This window comes from Geospiza fortis, unplaced genomic scaffold (genome assembly GCF_000277835.1).
Source record: "Geospiza fortis unplaced genomic scaffold, GeoFor_1.0 scaffold432, whole genome shotgun sequence".
NCBI lineage: Eukaryota > Metazoa > Chordata > Aves > Passeriformes > Thraupidae > Geospiza > Geospiza fortis.
The window spans coordinates 470,042-490,888 of NW_005054436.1; the positions used below are offsets into that span (position 1 = coordinate 470,042).

At 51.3% G+C, this 20,847-nt stretch overlaps 1 protein-coding gene across 1 annotated transcript in view; it reads right to left on the minus strand.

Annotated features, from left to right (window-relative positions):
- ARID1A (AT-rich interaction domain 1A) overlaps nucleotides 1-20,847 on the minus strand; it is a 31,676-nt gene that overhangs the window by 9,451 nt on the left and 1,378 nt on the right. The window contains exons 3-12 of the mRNA XM_031062026.1: nucleotides 20,809-20,845; nucleotides 19,912-20,025; nucleotides 7,002-7,242; nucleotides 6,637-6,726; nucleotides 5,846-6,013; nucleotides 4,826-5,141; nucleotides 3,352-3,497; nucleotides 3,162-3,271; nucleotides 2,088-2,297; nucleotides 1,440-1,647 (exon numbers count right to left, since the gene is read on the minus strand). Coding sequence (XP_030917886.1) covers nucleotides 1,440-1,647; nucleotides 2,088-2,297; nucleotides 3,162-3,271; nucleotides 3,352-3,497; nucleotides 4,826-5,141; nucleotides 5,846-6,013; nucleotides 6,637-6,726; nucleotides 7,002-7,242; nucleotides 19,912-20,025; nucleotides 20,809-20,845 — 1,640 coding nt within the window. The remainder of the gene's footprint in view (nucleotides 1-1,439; nucleotides 1,648-2,087; nucleotides 2,298-3,161; nucleotides 3,272-3,351; nucleotides 3,498-4,825; nucleotides 5,142-5,845; nucleotides 6,014-6,636; nucleotides 6,727-7,001; nucleotides 7,243-19,911; nucleotides 20,026-20,808; nucleotides 20,846-20,847) is intronic.

Sequence of the window (20,847 nt, forward strand, 5' to 3'; positions counted from 1 at the left end):
AACACCATGTGAGCTAAAACAAAACAAAATCTGATGCAGCACCTAATCCACTCTGACACACACCTAGAGCCACAACAAGTCTAAAGTGGCTTTCTAAAAGTCTCAGCGCTCTACAAATAAACTCCAAATGCTCTCAACATCTTTATTCCACTGCCTTGGGGGGCAAGAAAGAGGTTTTGGAAATAAAGTGGGATTGGATTTGTGGTCTAGTTTGGGCAGAACTCAGACCCACTTTGGACAGAGGTTCAGTCTAATGGCACAGAAGTTACTTTATCCTGCAGAACACACCAAGGCTGAAGCCCCACTGGGGCAGGTTTCCTGACCAGGGACAAGACATGATTTAGTTCTTTACAAAAACCCCCCTGTAGCTGGAAGGAGAATTGTGGTGCCCAGCAGAGCACTGGGACAAGCCCACAGTCCCTGAAGGGTCCAGCAGGGCTGGGACACAACTGCACTGCAGGCAAAAGAGCTTCATTATTCTGCTCCTCAGGAGCCAGACGAAGATGGTGCCAGGTTTCAGAACCAAAAAGGCATTTTTTTGCAAACATTATAGGAACTTCAAAGCAGACCAAATTTTTATTTCACCTACATGAGCAGGCTCCAGAAAAAGCATCTGAAGATTTTTAGTTATAAGACAAACTGGAAAACTCAAGCTTAAAGAAGAGTTGGCAAATTCAGCAGCAATTCAAGCAATGAACTCAATGCAAATGAGAAGAAAGGAGCAGACTTTCCAAAGACTAAAGAGCACAACGTGCATGGCTGGCCTGCATGTCTTTTCTTTTTTTGTTTAACAAATCTCAATTGAGCATTATGCTTAAATATTCAGAAACAGGAGCACCCCCTAAAATCTGAAACAACAGCAAAGGTGCATTTTAAAGATTCCTAAAGCACCCAGCTTGCTGTAGGCCCCCAGTGCTCTGAGCACAGAGCCTCAGAATGCCCTCCCTGGCTCCTGCTGAGGGCTGAGAGCAGGAATTCCTGAGGAGGGTGAGTGCACACCCACAAGCAGCCTCTCCTCCCAGAAGGTATCACTGGCACAGTCCAAAGCAGCTCAGCTTTTGCAGTGGGTTCCCAAACAGGAGCAGTAACAAGGGCTGCTGTTGGAGCCACCCTGCAGGGAAACTCCAGAGCCCTCTCTCCACCAGAGAGATGCAGCAGCAAGCACAGAGGTGTGTGTGTGTGTGTGTGTGTATGTGTGTGTGTGTGTGTGTGTGTATTTTTGGGTTTTCCTTTTTCTCAAGCTTAATCCAGAGCTTGGACACACAAAACTGAACTATCCCAAGAGGCTCATCCACTCCCACTTTACCAAAGCATTTTTATCCTGCACAGCCGGAGAACAGGGTGGGGGGGTTTGGCAGTTTGGAGCAGCCTGGCCCCCAGCACGTGCCACAGACCCTCCTGCTCACACAGCCACTGCTCAAACCAGGGCCTGGCCTCACCTGGAGACGGGGGCTGGATCTTGGTCTGGGACTTCTTGGAGTCAGCAGCTGCGAAGATGTCGGGAGGGGGGTCCTCGCCGCGCTCGATCTTGCACTCGAAGGCGTACAGACACTGGATGTACTGCTTCTTCAGAGAGCTGGCTGCACTGCTCGACGTGCCCACGTTCAGGTTGGTGGCCAGCTCACGCCACTTCTTGTTCTTGTTGACCTGCACGAGCAAAAGGAGGCTCTAAACTCCAAATCCCAGCTGTACCACCTCCCAGAGGAGACATCAACCCTTCCCAGCTCACACAAAGGATGCACTGAGGGCCAAGCAGAGCAACCCCAAAACCACTGAACTCCCTTCTTCACCTGCAGAAAACTTTTCAGATTTACAGGGACAGATTGCAAATCAAATTAGGCACGAGGTCAGCTGACAGCCAGATGCAGAGACAAAGACAGTGTCACCAATCTTTGCAGTGGGCAAGCAGGAAAAAGGGCTTGGATTGGATCTGGCCACAGACTGTTCTCACCCAGACAAAGGGAGAGCAGACATCTGGCTCACTTAAAGGGTGCTGGGTTTTATTTACAGAAATAAAACAGATAAAGTGTGGCTACATGGAAATTCATGGCTCACATGTGGCCCCAGAGCTGATCTTTGTCACTGACCTGAGTCAATCCCCCGATCTCCTTGACAGAGATGTAGAGCCTGTACAGGTCCAGGGGCTTCCTGCCCACGGCTGGCAGGTTGGTCATGCCCATGGCCTTCTCCTCAGTGAAGGCCAGGTATCGATCCACCCACAGCTTCCTCTCGGGCTCCCCTCCCAGCTCGTACAGCTTGGTGATCTTCTCGTTGGTCGTGGTAGAGGAACTGGACTTCTAGGAGAAGGAAAGAGAGATCAGGACTGAGCAGCACAACAGCAGCTCCTCCATGTCCCAGGGGGCATCTGGCCCTGTCTCCTCCTGCTGGCCCTGTCTCCTGTGTCCTTCACCACCGGGAGTGGAGGCAGAGATGGCTTTGGCACTCCAAATCCTTACTCAAAAATGAGCTCCTGAACTAGAGGTGTTCCTCAAACCTGATATGTTCCAGGTGAACCCTAGACCCAGAACTGAGCATGTTCATGGCACATAAGATTCCTTCTACAGCACAGCCCTGATTTCTGGCCAAGAGCATTCAGGTCCTCTTTTGCCATAAATAAGAGAGGCAGATGCCAAAGCACAGCAGCACAAGTGAGAGATCTCCTGGATCTTCTTGCTGCTGGCACAGCGATCAAACGTGCTGAGCATTTGTTTTCCTTCAGGTAGCAAAGGAGGAGACCAGGGGCTCAGAAACTGCTTTTTTGGTGGTTCTTTTGAAACTGGTAGCAGCAATGCAAAGAAAAACACTCCCTGAAGAACTTGTTTGCCTCCCTCTTCTGGCTTTGATACAGGATTAGTGAGAGGTCTGTTTGTGAAACAACTGCAACACTTTAGTTACCACGTCCCAGCTGAGAGCTGACTCGCTCCAGGCCCACTCCACCAACAAACTCAGGTTTGTTTATGCTGCTTTTGGCAGTTTCACTGTGGCAGGTAATAATTCCTAATACTGAATTTGTTTTCCAGGTGAAATCCATGTCTCCCACAGGACTGGGAAGCACTCCCCTCCATTTCTCACACTGTTCAATCCAACACAACACATGGCTTTATTTCCCTGGATGCTGAGGAGGATGGGAGTCAATAAAAACACAACCCAGAACGTTTTACCTTTGACTTGGATTCTGCTTTGGGCGTCCCATCTGCCTTGTTGTTCATTTTAGTTGCAGGTGTTAATTTGACATCCCCGAGTCCCATCATTTCAGGGCTTGCTGCCATCCCTGGGAAGTTAAAGGAATCTTTAACACTGATTCTCCTGCCAGGGCAATGACACCAGTGAAGTCCTAAAGCTCTGGCTTACCTGCAGAGTTGTTGGCCATGTTGCCCCCCATGGGGTAGGGGGGCCCCTGGGGGTTCATCATGCCAGCCATGCTGTTAATTCCCTGCCCATAAGGAGGCCCAGTGCCCATCATTCCCCCCTGGTTCATGTTGGGATAACCAGGAGGCCTGCAGGAGGAAGAAACACACAATTACTCCACACATTAGGCACTACTGGGATATTGCCTTCTGAGGAAGCAGCTTTGCTAAAAGAAACTTTAAAAGGACATGGAGAAGTGACTTGCCCCAAACCATTTTTCCAAGAGAAGAACAAAGATCAGGTGCTCTTGTAAAGCTCAGTACCCAGAGCCCAAGTCACACTGTCAAGAGAAAAGGGGATGCAAACCCTTTGGAAAGTGGGACTTGAGCTCTGAACATTTTCCCCCTTCATCTTGTTCTCCTACATCCACAAACTGAGCCTCATTTCAGTTGTGAAATTGCCTTTAACCTGCAGACTTGGGCAGTGAAGTGCGAATTTAGAATTGTGGAATGTCCTGGGCTGGAAGCATTGTTTTCCATGTATCGCAAACCTCCCACACAACTGTGGCTCAAACTCCTTCCTCAAAGGGACAGGCTTGGGTGCCTTTATTGGGGTTTGGGAACTTGAGCCTTGGCAGGCACAGGTAAAAGCAGGAGGCTGCAGGAGCAGCCCCCAGGTGAGGATAAAGAGCAGTGTCCAGTCAGACAACAAATAATCCACCACTTCTGGGGGAACCCAATTTAAGAGCACGTTCATGGCTCCCCTGGCATTCTGGTAGGCCACACACACCTACTCTGAAATGGGCAATAAAGGAGAAAACAACCACAGAAAACAGTGCAAAGTTCAGAGCTGAATTCCAGCTCCTTTCCCACAGCTGCTCATCAAGGCCCTAAAAGGAAGAAGCTCCTCACAGTGGACAAGCAATGCCTTGGATCACACACACAGCTGGGTGGCTGCTGGGTTTAGGGGCTGCAGCACAGGGGCAGCATCTCCAAGTCACCCAGGGAACAGAGAATAACAGAAAGCAAAATGCAAAAACAACTGAAGGCATCTCATAGTTGAATAATTCCACCTGTGAACATTAAAAACTCCCTAAGTATGTCATAAATGATGTATAGAGTGCTGGAATGGTTTGGGTTGGACAGACCATAAGGATTATCCCCTGTTTAACCCCCACCATGGGGCAGGGACACCTTCCACTATCCCAAGCTGCTCCAGGCTGTGTCCAAGCTGGCCTTGGGCACTGCTGGGGATGGGGGAGCCGCAGCTGCTCTGGGCATTCCAACACACACACAGCTCCTCCAGGCTTTACTCTCTTCCTTTTTAATACTTCACTTGGGAACCAAATGTCCATGAAGGGCAGAAACCCCCACGGAGGGCAGAAACCTCCAGAAGCGCCTGTGAGCATTCCCCCAGAGTCACCCCCAGCCCAGAGCAGCGAGCTGTGCCAGGCCCCGTGCCAGCTGTGCCCCCCTACCTGTTCTGGATGGAGTTGGCAGCGGCGTGCATGGCGGCGGCGGCCGCCTCCTGCGCCTTGCGGTTCATGCCGGCGGGCGGGGGGCACATCCCGCTGCCCACCTGGGGCGGCATGTTGGCCATGTTGGGCCCGTAGGGCCGGCTGCCCATGGCCCCGTGGCCCATCCTGCCCGGGGGCAGCCCGCTGTACGGGGGCACCCCGCTCTGGCCGTGCATCTGGCTGCCCGCCCCCATGGGGTTCATGCTGCCCCCCATGCCCGGGCTGGGGTAGTTGGCGTTGGACATGGCGTTGTAGTTTGGCTGCCTGGGGTACCCTCCTGGGGAGAGAGCACAGGGGAACACAGCATCACTCACCCCGCTCCATTCATGAATCACCACAGAAATCCTCTATCGGCAAATATTTAAAGATCACTAACAGAGATGAGGGGGAGTGTTCACACCTCAACACAAAGTCAAAGTACTTGGATATAAGCCACGTAAAATGTGTTTTGACACAGCCAAGTAACAACATCGATTCAGAAGCTGCCTGAAACTCTCCCAAACCTCAACCCAGCACAGAGAGCTAAACGGCCCAGGACAGGATGGAAAATCCCACATTAACCCTTCCCAAAACTGGCACCACTTCATCATCTTCCTCTCCAAGGAGAGCCATCCCTTTGTCACAATTACATGGGATGCACAATCTGCTTATTCCTAAATAAAGAGGAAGAATCCTACTTTTAGAAGTACAGCTATCCCTGAAAGCAACATATCCCATCAATCTCAACAGGAGCAAAGCTCTGGTTGGTAGCACCCAAAGATTAAGAGGAGACAAATCAGAACATTTATCATGGAATCATGGAGTCCTTTGGAAGGGACCTTGGACATCATCCCACGGGCAGGGCCACCCTCCACTATCCCAGATTGCTCCAACCTGGCCTTGAACACTTCCAGGGATGGGGCAGCCACAGCTTTTCTGAGCAACCCGGGGCCCCAACAAGACATGAGGACAGAGAGAGGCCTTTGCTGGCCCTGTTCCCACCTTGAGGTCCGTACTGGCCGCCCTGGGGTCCGTAGCTCCCCATGGAGTTCTGCTGGTAGGGCCCCATGCCGGCGTGCATCTGTGCTCCCGAGGACTGCCGGGGGGATAAGGCTGAGCCGGGCTGGGGGGAGCTGTACTGGGGCATCTGGGGGTTCCTCTGCATGTACCCTGCACACCAGGAGGGAAAACATCGTTAGTGCAAAGCATCCCCAGCTGCCAGTGCACACACGTGTGCCAGGCAACACCCCCAGCACCGACAGAACCCTTCCAGCAACAGCCTGGACACATTTTAGTGGCTGCATTAAGGAGCTGGTGTTATCTGAGCAGATAGCAGATCCAATTTCCTGTTTTAGTCAGAAAAAAAACCTCTTAGTGTCACAGCAGAAGCCAGTACAGCTCTGCAAATCCTTGGGGCTTCTTGTTCTTGGTTTTTGTTCACTTGTTTGTTTTCTCAGGGTGACAACTCTATACCTTCAGCCAGGAGAGCTGAAATTTTACATGCATTTTTACCCCCAAAATCTTACTCCCTCAAAGGGCGAAGGCACACAATATTGTTGTGAGCACCCCTTGTTTTGAAGCTTAAAGCATATTAAGAAGCCAGAGAAAACATCTTAGAGGCCAAAGCACCAGTTTGGACGGAACATTCAGAGGCCAAACAGCCACCAACAGCTGAATTTACTGCAAGGTGCCTCAACGCTTCAGCCTGTAGTCCTGGGGCAGCTTTCCAGTGCTCAGCCCCACAGAACCCTGTCCCCAGGGCAGGGAACTGGAGCCAGCAGGGTGTGACCCACCTCGGTCCTGCGCGATGCTCGACTGGTTCATGGAGGGGTGCAGGATCGTGTCCGACTGGCCGCTGGGCGGGCGGGGAGGCATCTGATTGCCTGGGCCACAGAAAGGACACACGCCATCAGCACAGACCTCCACACACCCAGCAGGCAGCAGTCACACCCCAGAACCCCAAACAAGCCCAGGACAAGGGGAGAACGGCAGCAAGTGGTCACTCAGGCTGGAGCAAGGGCACTGCTGGCTCCCCAGCACCTCACCCACCCCCAGAAACCTCTCACACACACCAGGGAGCTCAGAGGAGCTCAGTAAGCACCCAGGGCAGCTCTGGGCAGCACAGCAGAGCCCCAGCAGAGCTGGAGTGAGAGGTTACCTGGGACTGCAGCAGGGGACAGGGGACCGGAGCGGGACTGAGCAACGCTGGCTGGAGATCCAACTGGGGAGGGGGAGGGTCCTCTGATGCCTGGCAGGTGAGGAGAGGTATGTGGCGAGAAAGGAGACTGAGCTGGGTTACTCTGCTCTCCTTGGCTGCTGGAAATCCCTGATGTGCTTACTCCAGGGCTCAGGGCTCCTTCGGTCCCCATGGGCAGGTCATCTATGGAACCAGACAGGTCCTGCAGGGCACAGAAACACATCAGAAACCACAGAGCCACGGGGCTGCTCACTCACACACTGCTCAGGAGGAGCACTTGTCCCTGGGCATGCAGCACACAGGAGTCAGTGAGCTGTTTACTGTTGGTACCAAAGGCTGCTGCAGACTGAGGCAGCTGCCAGACGTGTCTTATCCTGCTGCCAGTCTGAACCCAGGAGCTCCTGAGCTGGTTTGCTGCTGGCCCAAACAACTGGCTAATTCTCCTTTTGATTCAGTTCAGAGGTGGGAAGTTAAAGAATGCATCAACAGCACACGCAAAACTGCAAACACAGGAGACAGTCCATGTGATCATGGCTTGGAAGGGAAACGTGGCTCAGCCTCTGAAAGACAGAAAACTCCTGCCTCACCATAATTAATTCATAAACCTCCTATGAGCTGGGAAACTACTCACTTGAGATGGATAAAAACAAACTAAACAGAGATTTAAAAGAAAACCATAAAATACTCTTCAGGGTTCCCACTTCCCTTTCTTCAAAGACAGCAAAAATTAGCAGTTACTGCATCAACCTGTAAAGTTTAGCTTTTGTCGAAGGCAAGGCTAGAAAACACCCTTCCTCCTGCATGTATTCACCTTGCAGAAGAAAAGCACAAAAAGCCTAAGAGAGCTGAAACCTCCAATTGCCACAGCATCAAGAACCAGCTGGCAAGTGTGGAATGGGGCTAATTCCAAGGAGCTGATGTGCAGATCAGATCCAGCATGCCCAATTGTGCTGGCTGGCTGCTAACAAGGTGCATCAGCTGCTCAGGCTTGGCCTGCACTCAATGAGTCAGGAGCAGCCCCAGCCAGAGGAAGTGGCAGCCTATTTGAACAGAAAGCTGGGAAGTTGTAACTATTCCAGGGATTAGATAAAATCTCTGCCAGAGGTTCAAAGGATCATGGCAGGTGAAGAAGTGGAGGCCAAAGCTTACCAGGACTTCACTTACCCTTCCTAAGTCTTCCAGAGCAATCAGCTCTGGATCAGAAGGGTTCTGGGTGAGCCCTGAGGGAATCCCAGGTCATCTTCCCTGCACAGAACTCAGCTGAACAGCACAAGCAGAGCCAACCTCATTTAAACCCCACGGAGAAAGGCCGAGGCAGCTGATAAATCACCTGGACAGCCTGGTTCCATTTACACTGACAGCACAGCTCCTGGTTCAGCAGCAGTGCAGGGAATGAATGCTTTCCCAGCCCTGGCAGTGCACATGGACCTGGAACAGACACTGCACCTCATCAGCCCTGGGGAGCAGGAGCCCCCACACCCAGCCCTGCCTGCCAGGGGGTCTGCAAAGGCTCTGACAGCACAGCCAGGACGTGGAACGCAGGGAGAAGGGAATTATGGAGGAATAAAAGCCAACACGGTGACACCCAAGCACCTCATCACCCCGTGGGACTGGGACACTCCGAGGGCAGAGCTGGGCCTCAGCACCACCTTCAGCTGCTCCAGCACAGCAATTTCCTCTGTTTTAATGGAATTTGAACAAAATGCTTCTAACAAATGCTGGCCAGTGTTACTTTGGAGCTGCAGAGCCCAGACACTTGGTGGGATGATTTAGTGCAGAGCGTGTCCTCCCTCCCCTTCCATTACTGCTCCTGTTGGAGAGCTCATTTCCTGCACCACAGTCTCTGAGGTGTATTTGCTTACTGCTCAAGTATTATCTTCCTGAGGGAAAAAAAAAAAGCTTTGTTTTATTTCAATGAAAGCTAAAAAACTGCAGAAAATCCTAAAAATAGTGTCTAAGATCTCTTGCAATTTTCACTACTTTCCTATTGTAACATCAAAAGCACTGCTCCTTTATGCAGCTATTTGGGTGTTTTCCCCTGGACAGCTTTGACAAATCCCACATTCCTACTGCAGAAACCATCTGAAGTGGGAGTAAAGAGACATTATTTCCAACATTTTGCATTAAAAAGCATCAACCAACACAAACAATCAAGAGCAAAACACTCCTCTCACTGAGATTTACTGCACCCAACTGCAGCCACTGATACAAGACACACAAAGAGACTCCCCCCAGAGCCCATGAAAGGATCAGAATGTCCAGAAACCAGTTCAGTCCAGCCTACAACTGGATGGAAATACTGGCATGTCCCTTCAACACATGAAGGTAGTTTTACTTTGAATCACCAAATATCTGCAAGACATAAAATGAAGGAACGTTAAAAATGGTTTGAAAATTAACTCCTAAGAAGCAGATAACAATCTGCAGAGCTCATGCCTTCCACCTTGCCTGTGCATCAATGCTTTAGTACTCAAGGCATTTAAAAACATCCCATTTTAATGGAGCAGGTGGGTCCTGGGTGGCTGTGCCCCAATGCTGACACATCAGGAGGGACCCCCAGAGCTTCAGCTGTGCATCAGGCTCCCAGATTATCAGTTTAAGTGAGTTGGAAGGGAATTACACACCTCCCTTTCCCAGCTGTTGGGACATGAGCTGAAACAGGACCGTGAAAATCTAGTAACTCCTGAAGTGACTTTCACCTCCAAAGATAGGTAAGTTTTATGAATTCCAACAATAAAGTCATTTCCCAGCAAAGAAGGGTTCTGCCAGCACAGCAGCATTTTCTGAGTGTATTATTCAGCAAGACTGAGCTGCTCAGAAGGGAAACTCCTGCAAGGGGAAGGAGAAAACATGGACTGGAATGTCTGAGCCCCAGCAGCTCATCAGGGGGGAGCTGGTTTCCTCCCATCAAATTCTCTCTCAGGATGCCAAGCACCAGGGCACCAGGGGTTAATTAAACCTAAAAGACACCTCCAGCTCTGCCACCCTCAAAGCAGGGGAAAAGGAAATCCCTGCATCTCCCTGCAGCCTGTTTTCAGGGCAGCTGCAGCAGAGAACCTTTAAAAACAATGAAACCTGATGGAAATAATGGAGCCCTGCTGTCGTCAGGGGGTTCTGGACGCAGCCCAAGAGCAGAGGGCCTGGGAGGTTTTATTTGCCTCCCACGGAGCACCAGGAGCAGCCCTGGGAAGGCACAGCAGCAGAAGAAGGGCTCTCCCCTCTCCCACAGCACAGCCAGGGAGCCCAGACAGGAGGTGAGGCTCGGCAGCAGCAGCTCTGCCAACTCAAGGAAACGTCAGGGTCTGGAGAATTTCCTCACGTGTTTCCAATGTGTTTTTTATGCATTTTATTGCTCATCTGCCATGCAGATCAAAAACGCTGGAGGGATTCCAACTATTTCACACAGAATCTCACACTCCAGGCTGGCTGCAGCCCCAAAGCCTGAGTTTCTTCACTTGAAATACTGCCCAGTGTTATTTTGGGATGTGACCTGATAGCGGAAGCCCACGGGGACCCGGGGAGGGAGCGGTTCCAGCTGCGAGAGAGAGGATGCCCGAGCCGGGCCGGTGCCAGCGCGGGGCTCTCAGTGCTGCTGACGAGCAGCAAGCAGCACAGCACCTCCTGCTCGCAGCACAGCAATCCCTGCCTGCAGCCACACAGGCAGGGGCCAGGGCAGCTCAGCCCTGCACAGAAATCCCTGCAAGCCCCGGCGTGGCAGCACAAGGAGCCGAGGGTTTGTGCTGGAAACAGCCGGGATTCTTTTATCTGGCAGCAGGAACCAGCACCCCTCCATCTGATACAGCTCATTGGTTAAACAAACAGAGATGGAACAGCCAGAAATGCTTAAGATCAAGGTAACAAAGTCCCAGAGGAGCAGAGAGGCTCGAGGCTCTGCTCCGGCCCGTCCCACTGATCTGGAGGAGCAGGAAGACTGACCAGACAGCAAAAGGAATTCCTGAGCAGGGACTGCAGCCTCCCCTGCCCATCCCAGCCTCGGCCCTTCCACGTGGAAGTGTGGGGGAACAGGGAATGATCTCACACCGTCAGATCACCAGACAGCACTCAGGGAAATCATGGTCTGAGATGGGCATGTGCTGCAGTTTATAAATTCTATAAGGCCAGTTGTTTCCATAAGATGCTCACAAGCAAGACCAGAGAACAATGGCTAAATTTATTCCCCAGTTCTTTCTGAAAGGGAAAAAGCCTCTTCCTTCCTTCTGATTGAAATACTCACTTTCTATTACAAGCTCTTTTTCTGTGCAGTTGCTTTTCCACTTACTCAAGAACTACCAACATTTAAAAATCACAAGCTTGTCCTTTCCTTCCCCTTTATTTCCACACCCAAAATACCTCAATCCTCTCTATCACAACAATCACACAGCTGACTGGCAGGATCTCCCTGCTATTTTTGGGACATGGATAGATTTGTTCCTCCTTTGGCAGCACAGACAAATCCTGCCTCTCGTGCTCCACAGAACACTTTCTCCTGGAGACTTCCCCGTGCTCCACTCACAGCACCCCCACAAAGGAACCTGAGGTTTTCCCAGATGTGACAGAAGGGTCTGGAGAGGCCCTGCAGCCCCAGGGCTTTCCTGCTGTGCCTCTTCCAGACTGGTCCCCAGCAGAAACCAGAAACTGGAGCTGGGAACAAGTTCAGCTCCAGTGGAAACCCAGCTGATGCTTTTCATCCAGAGATTTCTCATCCAGCGTCTCCAAAGCTGACAAATCAAGAGTCAGAATAGCGATTTTCCAAGTCTTGTCCTGTCCCGAAAACTTTGTCCTAGGGTGACAAACACACAGCTTGTGCCAGGGATGGCCATCATTTCCCCTCCCTCTGCTCCTCCACCACCAGTCACTGTGGAGAGGAACACGAGTCCATCTTTCCAGCACCAAAAGCACCTTCAGGATCATTCCTGGTGTGGGCATGGGCCGGACAAGACACAAAGGGGACGTCCTCCTTCAAAATGGGACAAAACCAGGAACAAAGAGATGTATTTGCAATGAAATCACTGGGATTGGCCCCTTGGATATGTCCCTGGAAGCTCCACCTCTGATCTGAGCAGGGGTGACATGAGAGCAACAAGAATTGAGTTCAGCAAGAGAAAAAACACCAAGTTTGGTACCAAACTGAGTGTGCCACAAGGACCTGGGAGTCCTCACGTGCCACTCACTCCTCCCCACAGTCCTTACAGAGAGGAAGGAAGTGCTAGACTTTACTACTTCAAGGGGAAAACACCTGCCCACTAAAACAAACAGCAGCAAGGCTTCAGCAAGGCTCTGCTACAGAGTCCATATTCCCTTCCCTTCCAAGGAGTTGCAGCTCCTCTCAGGCAGCAGCGCTGGCAATTACAAACCTAAGATGGGGACTGGAACATGCCAGAGAGATTCGTGCAGTTTCCTCGCTCAAAAAAGAAGCTGAAAAGCTCATTCTTCCAGGCTGGCTTCAGACAAACTGGGAGAAGCTGCTGGCTCGAGCTGCACTGCAGGGAAGGGAGGCTGGCAGGAGGAGGGGCTCGGTGCCACACGAGAAATTTTACTCTGATTGCAAAAATAAGCTGCTGCTCTAATCCAGCTCAGTAGATGTGGGTGAGGGTGGTGGGCTGGCAGGGAGCAGGCCGGGGATGGAGCGGGCAGGACAGGGGAAGGGCTGCTGGCTGTGCCACATTCCTGCGCCGGAGCCTTGCGGAACAGCTACCGCAGCAGCCATTGATTTTTCAGAGGTCGATACTCCACTCCCACAGATCTCCTCGGCAGGAGCTTTAATCACATCTCCTGCTCCTTCCCTGTGCCACCCCTCCTTCTCTTCCCCCTCCAAATAAAATAAAATAAAATATATTTTAAAAAAAGGGAGGGCGAGGGGGCTTTCCTCCCCCTCCGAGCATGGAGCAGATGAGCAAATCTCATCTTCTCCGTCTTTGGAGAGCAGAGATTCAGAGCTGTGGCTGCAGCACAAAGTGGAGAAGGAGCACCATGATTCATCCACAGAACAAGATGTCGCTGGAGGGAGAACTCGCCGTGTGGAAGGGCAGCACTCCCACCCGGGAAGGACCCTGTGAGATCCAACAGGACCCTGTGAGATGCAACAGCAAAACCCCACACAGGAGCTCCCAATTAACCCTTTGGAGGCTGCTCAGCTGACAAAAAGGACTCCCGGCTTTACACAAAGGTTGGTACAACATCAAACATCCAGAGCAGAACAAAAATGCCGAATTTTCCCAGCCACGGTGGCGTCACTTCAGCTGTCCCAGAAGCTGTCCTGTCCATCCAGCACAAAAGGGTGACACCTCCAGCTCCCACAGTGACCCTGACCCCAAAACAAGCTCAGGAAAGAGGCAGGAGGCTCTGGGCACAGGAAGAAGCAACATGGCAGCAGCAGCAGGGGATGCTCTCCCTGATTTTGGGCAGGTGTGGGGATGCAGGGATCTCCAACCCATCAGTGGGAAAGGAAGTGCAGGAGGGAGACGAGTGCAGGCCTTAGCTGACAGACCTGCTTATCCACAGAGCTTCTGCTTTCCTTCCACAGGATTTTCCTCTCCCAAGTCTGATGATGAGCCCAGCTCCCAGAAAACCCAGGATCAGGAGGAGGCTGGAAGCTCCCCTTGCACTGCCAGACACGAGGATATTCCCATTCCCCAGCTTCTCTGGAAGGCGCTTTCCAGGCTCATGTTCCACGCACTGACACTCCAAAGCATTTAGTCATCCCAGCATGTGACTGTGCCACCATGCCAACCTCCCCAGCCAGGGTGGGCACAGGGAAGCAGCAAAGGCAAGAGGCTGAAATTATTACACAATTTAAAAGGCCCCTGTTCGGGCAATATTTTGGATTTTAAGATAAATCAGCTTTTAGTATTCTCATCAGCCTCTGAAACAATTAACAGTGACAGAATCAATTTCTAAAAAAGCAGGAGGAAGATTTTAGGACAGAACAAGATTTATAAAGTCTCAGGCATCTGCAAGTGTGGTGAATCCAGTGGTTCTTCCCCTGGAAGCTGTCCCTGCCTGTGGCAGGGGGTTGGAACTGGATGATCTTTAGGTTCCTTTCCAACCCAACCCAGCCTGTGATCCTGGACTGATTCTGAGAGACAGCTGGAGGCTGGCAGCTCCTTCCCCAACCCCCTGGAACCTGTGGGAAGGGTTTGGCCCCTTGGCACTGGGGCATCTCCAGAGCAACCATTTCCATCCAGAGCTCTCTGCAGTGCCACCCCAGGCTGGTGCTGCTCTGGGTGCCATGGGGAGGCTGAGACACGTTTGGAGAGAATCAGGGAACTGCTCCTGGCTCAGAGCAGTGAGCAGGCACAGGAAGAGGCACCATATCCATGGAAACCTGGCCCAGGCCAGGCTGCCCTTGGGGTCAGGGCGCCAGAACAGTCCATGCCTGGAGATGTCACTTCTTGTCGTTTCAGGAAATTAAACCTTTTTTTTTTTCCTTTCCCTTAATAGAAGCTTCTTCTTTCCAGATTCAAAACTGCAATAAAAACCAATCATACAACTCCTCCAGTCACCAGGGCTGACTGGGATCCTGGTGTGACCCATCCCAGCCCATGGGAGCATCCCAGGCCTTGGGCCCCTGCCAGGCCCCACACGTGGGCACCACGTGGGAAGAGTTTCCCCCATGGTATTTATGATCCCTCATGTCTCCAAGACGAGTCAATCCAGCGTGCCAGAAGCAGAACAAGAGGGAAATTACTCCTGTGGAGCGAGAGCTCAGGTGTGGTGCTGTTTGAAGCACCCCAGGGTTGAACACCCTCCAGAGGAGGGTCCCCCCAGCGCAGCCCCTCCTTCCCAGCACGGTGGGCTCCCCTCTGGCAGGGCTCTTTGCATGGAAAGGGAAGAGGGTGAGCATCAAGCGCCCCACGTCAGACTCACAGGAGGCTTCTGCACCTTTTAAAGGGTGTGCAGTGAGCCCAGGCAGCAGCAGAGAGGAAGTGAAAGCCTGACTTCCCTGGCCTGCAGCCCGAGCTGCTGGGAGAGCAGGGCTGGGCAGGGCAGGGGCTCACCCTGCCCTGGGGAGGGGGCTCAGGGCCCCTGGCACACAGGGATGTCAGCAGCAGAGCACAGAGCACAGCCAGGAGCCCTGGCCAGGGCTGCCCACCCTGCAGACCCTCCTGCCCAGCAGCGAGCTCTCAGGCCATGGCTGGCCCGGGGGGTCCCATGGGGGTCCCAGCTCTGCTGCCCGTGGTGGGGCTGGAGCAGGGCGGGCTGAGGGAAGGGCTGGGCTGCGGGGAATGCAGCGAGGCGCAGGCAGGAAGCCGAGCTGAGCTGCTCTAGACCAGAATAGAAACAGGAAACGAGCCCGGCACTGAGCACAGCGCACAGCGCAGCTCCTGCAGCGGCTCCCCTGGGATGCTCTGGGGAGGGGACCGGCCCCAGCGTGGGGAGAACCTCTGGCACAGGGGGATCAGCTGCCCTCAGACCCCAGGAAGGGCTGGCAGGACAGAGAACTGCCCCACGGACACACAGCAAGGCTGCCCTGGGGCAGGGCTGAGTGCCAAAGGTGTCACTGAGCAGCTGAAGGTCAGGGTGGCTCTGGAGATGCTCTGCACAGTTAACAAAATAAAAAAACTCGGGGGAAAAGGCACAGCCTTCTCAAGGAACCATGCAGAAATGCTGGGCACAGTCACACAACAAGAAAACCTTGTGCAGAGGAGCACTGAACAAGGAAAAATGCATTTTTACCTTCCACTATCACCAGAGCCTGGGATAAAACCCTGCAGATGGCACAAACTGAAGGCAGGGAGGGATCTGCACTGCCAGAGTTTCAGGTGCTCCTGGGGAAGCCTGGGGTGCTGGTGGCTTTATCTGCATATCCACTGTGCTGCCCTGCTTTGAAATGCACACACTGCTAATCCCTCTCCTAAGGCAAGCAATAAGAGGGCTCAAAAGGCCAAACACAAACCAAACAGAAGCAGGAAGTCCCATATGGAAAGAGAAAAAAAGGAGAGGGGAAAAAAAAAGGGTTTGAAGTGACCAGCAGATTCAACTATAAAAGGTTCTTTCTCCCTGCCCCCTGAAAAAGTTGCCATATTTATTCATTTTAAACTGAAATTTTAAGGAAGCAGGCTGCCTGCCTCCCTCCATGGCAGCTCTGACAGTTTTTTGCTGCATTTCAGCCTGTTGCATTGATTATTTCCAGGTCAGGGGACGCAGCTGACAGAGCTCAACTTTATTCCACTTCAAGCACTCCCAGAGCAGCTGAAATGACCAGTTGGAAAGAAAGGAGAGCCCAAGCAGTGCTTCCTGACAGCCTGCAGTGCCCCAGCTCAGCAACTGCTCCACTGAGGGAGAGATAATCAAACCAAAACCACCCCACAACTGCTGGGGACATTCACTGACGAGATTTTTCTGCCAAAGCTCTGCAGCCTCATTCCTCTCCCCACCCAACAAAACCTAATTTCCTTCAATCCACAGTGCAAAGACCCAAGGCCAGAACCCACACCCAGAAATTAACCTTGGATCAGGAATATTTTCAGTTGGTTAAAATCCTTTCTGCCATTGATAGGACACTTTTCAGATCCAAATTCACAGACGAACCAGAGGGAAACATCACTAAATAAACAAAATGGCTTCCCAACAGTGCAAAATAGCAAAATACTGAGGTTAAAACCATTCCCACTCTACAACAGAATGAAAATAAACTGTCCAGGACAGGGAGGAGATTTCTCCCTCAGGCTCACCACTACACTGACCAAACTAAGAACATTCTGGGGTAGGAATTCCAAAATTTTTGCCCCAACTGCCCAGTTTGCTGCCACAAAAATTCAAACGACCTTGCTGTGTCAGGACCTCCAAAACGCTGCCAGACTCTGTGCTCCTGATTTATTAATGGCTTTTGGGGCCAACCTGGGAGCTCAAACACCAGAGATGCCAACTTGTGTGCCTGGGAAGGGATGAACAGCCTGGTGGCACCCCTGCCTCATGCTCCACATCCTTCCCAAAGACATCAGGAACTCCTTCAAGGCAGCCCAGCAGACAGACTGGGGCAAGGTAAAACCTGTCCCATGTTCCATAACGAGAGAGAGAATCCCTCCCAACAAACCCAAAATGCCAAAGAGCTCTGCAGCAGAGCAGACCTGCAGTCCAAACCCAAATGGATGGAATCTGCTTCCCCCAGAGCTGCTTCCATGGCTACACAAAGGAAGATTTTACCTGGAAATGTGTGATTCCTTCAGCCTCAAAACCCAAGACTCAAAAGTTGAAGCCAGCACTGAATAAACTGGATACAACTCTCCAGGAAGAATTTTTTGCTAAGGAGAAGAAACTAGGGAATCTCCTGGGAGAAACAGATCTATCCCAAGGATCACTATTCCTCTATTACACCCAGACACAAAATACTCCACTTCTCCTGTGCAATTGCAATCTAAGTTTAGTTTGGCTGCAATCCTGATGGAGACTCCCTGGGGAAGGAGTGAATTTTACAGAGAAATTCCTCAGCCTGCCTGCCACAGGAAGGGAGAGCAGCCGGGACACTCACAGGGAGGTAGGGCTCTTTAAAAGGCACCAGGGAGAAAGTTTAGTTAATGACACAACCACTGGGAAGGAATCCTGAAGGCCCCACCCAGAAGGATCCACAGGACATTCCTCAGGCAGACCCCAGAGCAGCCACAGGAGCTGAACAACCTGACAATGGCCCTGCCAGGAGACCAGCACCTCCTGAAGGGTGATGCTCCAGCCAAAGGAATATTCCCCTTTATTGCTCAGAATTCCAACATGAACATTGGTGCACAAAATCCACGTGCAAAGGCCAAGGACTCGTGAAGGCACTGGGACTCAACACTTCCCGGGAACCTAAAAAGCAGAATCTCCTTTTCCTTTTCCTGCTGGGGCTGATCCCTGTTTAATTAATTAAAGATGATGCATGGCATGATTTGCCCCAGTTCCAGGATACCCAGTGAGCTTTTCCACAGCACCCACCAGGCCTGGGAAAGGGCTCAGGACTCTGTAATAAAATTAAAAGCCCACAAACAAACTCTGCTCCTCTAAGTCATCCATAATGGCAAAACAGGGATCTGGGAATCCTCCTGAGCAGGATAAAACTTTCTCAACTAGACAGATTGAGCAATATCAGGAAGATAAAAAGAAATTGATAGTGCCCTTCCATGGAGATCTTGTGTTCCTGAGCATCCCCAGGCCAAACTCTGTGCAGGAGATTGATCACTGCAAACTGAAAGAAGGATTTGGCTGCCAGCATCCCAGAGATGCCTTTCAACACCTCACAGCATCCCTGTCTGAAGCCCTTCTCAGCTGGTGCTGTTCTTGTCCTACAGGATCCCAAAGAGACAACAAGGAGTTATGGAAGATGTACAAGTGAGTCTCCTTTTTTTAATTTTTTGCGTACTAAGGAAGAGAAAGGCCAAAAATACAACAAGGTTGGGTAAGCTAAAGACTGGCTGATTTCTTAAATGCAAATTATTTAGTGGTAAAGCCAGGAAAACCAGATATTCCCTTGTTTCTAGGCTCCTCCACTCTTGCAGCTGGGATGGATTTCTTTTCTTAGACTACTCAGGAGAAGGGACAACTTGAAAAGGGCCAAATATATTTAACCACAAGGTACAACACAAACTCCCACTCGGTGCTGAGAAGGAGCCACTTCTGCGAAGCCTGGCTCCTAATTCCTGTAATCCAAGGCAGAGGGATCAGTGGGATCCAGGAAGGCTCCATCAGCAGTGCCTCTGAAAGGACTTCCCACCGTTCTGAGCTACAGCAATTGCTTCAATTGCTTCAGTGGCTTCACTTCTCCTGAGCTCCTCGCCAGAAGATGGGTCACATGGAAGAACTTGTGGAGAGGCAGAGTGGAAAGAAACATGCTATTTAAAAAGATTCTTCTTTTCCCCCCTGGCCTCAGAACAAATTAAATCTTTGTAATCAGGGTCCAAAAGGAGAAAAAGAAAAAAAAAAGGGGAAGAAAAAGCAACAACCCACAACTACTCCCATTAGGTGGTCAGAACTAGAATCACTTTATATTTTGGGTGACAATTTGCACCCACAATCTGAAGGCATTATTTCAAGGGGCTGGTAACAAAGCTGTTCTCATTGCTGGGAGCAAAAATAACTCAGTTCTACACACAGCTCACTCCTCTGGCCAATCCAGCTGCAGCTCCCAGCACTGACTTAGCCAGTGGCTAAAGAAAAAAATAAAACCTCGCTCACTTCCTACTGGTTAGAACAAAAGTTACCAGCAAAATTGGAACTCAGCAGCTCCAAATTGTTCTTCCAAGCCAGAGGCACAGACCAACTTGAGCAAGTTAACCTAAACTTTCAACTCTTCTCTGTTTTCTTGGTGTTTTAACACAAAATTTAACTACTCTGGCCCAAAACGTGCTGGAACACTGGGCACTAACCTCATCCCCAACTGGTCACTGCACATTAGGATTTAGGATGCCAAAGAAAATCCAATTCTCCATCTGCCAAGGAAGGAGCTACATGGGACTGATCTTTCTCACTCCAGATACCAATGAATTTGTCGTTTTCACCAACTGTTCAGTCACACTGGACCAGAGAAGTCCACTGATGCTCCAGCGCCAGTCAACAGCGCCACAGTGGGCCAAGGAACAGGAAAATAAGGTAAAAATGAGGATTTTCCTGGAGGCCAGGGCCTAGTCTGACAGCAGTCAGGTACTGCAGACTCTGCACACAGAGAGCTCACCGAATGAACTGCTTTAGGCAGCACCTGCAGACCAGAGCACTCAGGGTTAAACTTCCCTCTCAAATCCATTACTTTTGTAAATTACATTCAACCTCCAGTGGGAAGCCAGAAGCTAATGACTTAGTAAAGAGCACAGCAGCCTCCATGGCTCCCATTTCCACGTGGAACAGGACCAGTGCTCATTTTCCTGCTGTGCTGCTGATTGCCCTCGGGCCAGGCCCCACTCACCGGCAGGCTGGAAGGTCTGGACTGAAGATTCAAGTTCATCTCTTCTTGCCCTTTACTGGAAGCCATTGAGGGAGCAGAGGATGCCTGGGACCCAAACGAGTCTTGAGATAACTCCTGAAACATCAACCAACACACACACAAAAAAAAGTCACAAATGGGAATACAATGAAGCCTCCGTTGGAGTCACTCTGGGATATTCTCACATTGCGGCAGATTTATGTCCCCTTGGTGAAATTTGCCCAAAACAGGAGGTGAGAGCCAGGACTGAAAGCCAGCACACACAGATAGTGCTCAGAGCTGGGAGCTTCCCAAAGGCTACCCTGGATGCATTGCAGTGTTTGCTGAAAGGGCCAAGCTTTGTTTCTCCTCCCCAAAGCCAACTTTTGCTTTTGCTGGTTACCACCTCTGTAAGCCACAGGAGAAGCCACCAGCTTTGTCCATGTTGTGCCACCCAGCTCTCCGTGTGTAGCTAACCAGTTCTCTGTGTGTAACCAACCAGTTCTAACACAGAACAGGAGCTTTGCCCGTGTTGTGCCACCCCGTTCTCTGCGTGTAACTAACCAATTCTAACACAGAACAGGAGCTTTGCCCACGTTGTGCCACCCAGTTCTCTGCGTGTAACTAACCAATTCTAACACAGAACAGGAGCTTTGCCCACGTTGTGCCACCCAGTTCTCTGCGTGTAACTAACCAATTCTAACACAGAACAGGAGCTTTGCCCACGTTGTGCCACCCAGTTCTCTGCGTGTAACTAACCAATTCTAACACAGAACAGGAGCTTTGCCCACGTTGTGCCACCCAGTTCTCTGCGTGTAACCAACCAGTTCTAACGCACAGAACAGCAGCTTTGCCCCACACAGAGTGCCCTGGAGCAGCAGCAGAGCAGGGCCAGCCTACCTGAGGCGGGGGGAAGCGCTGCTGGCCGTAGGCCGAGGG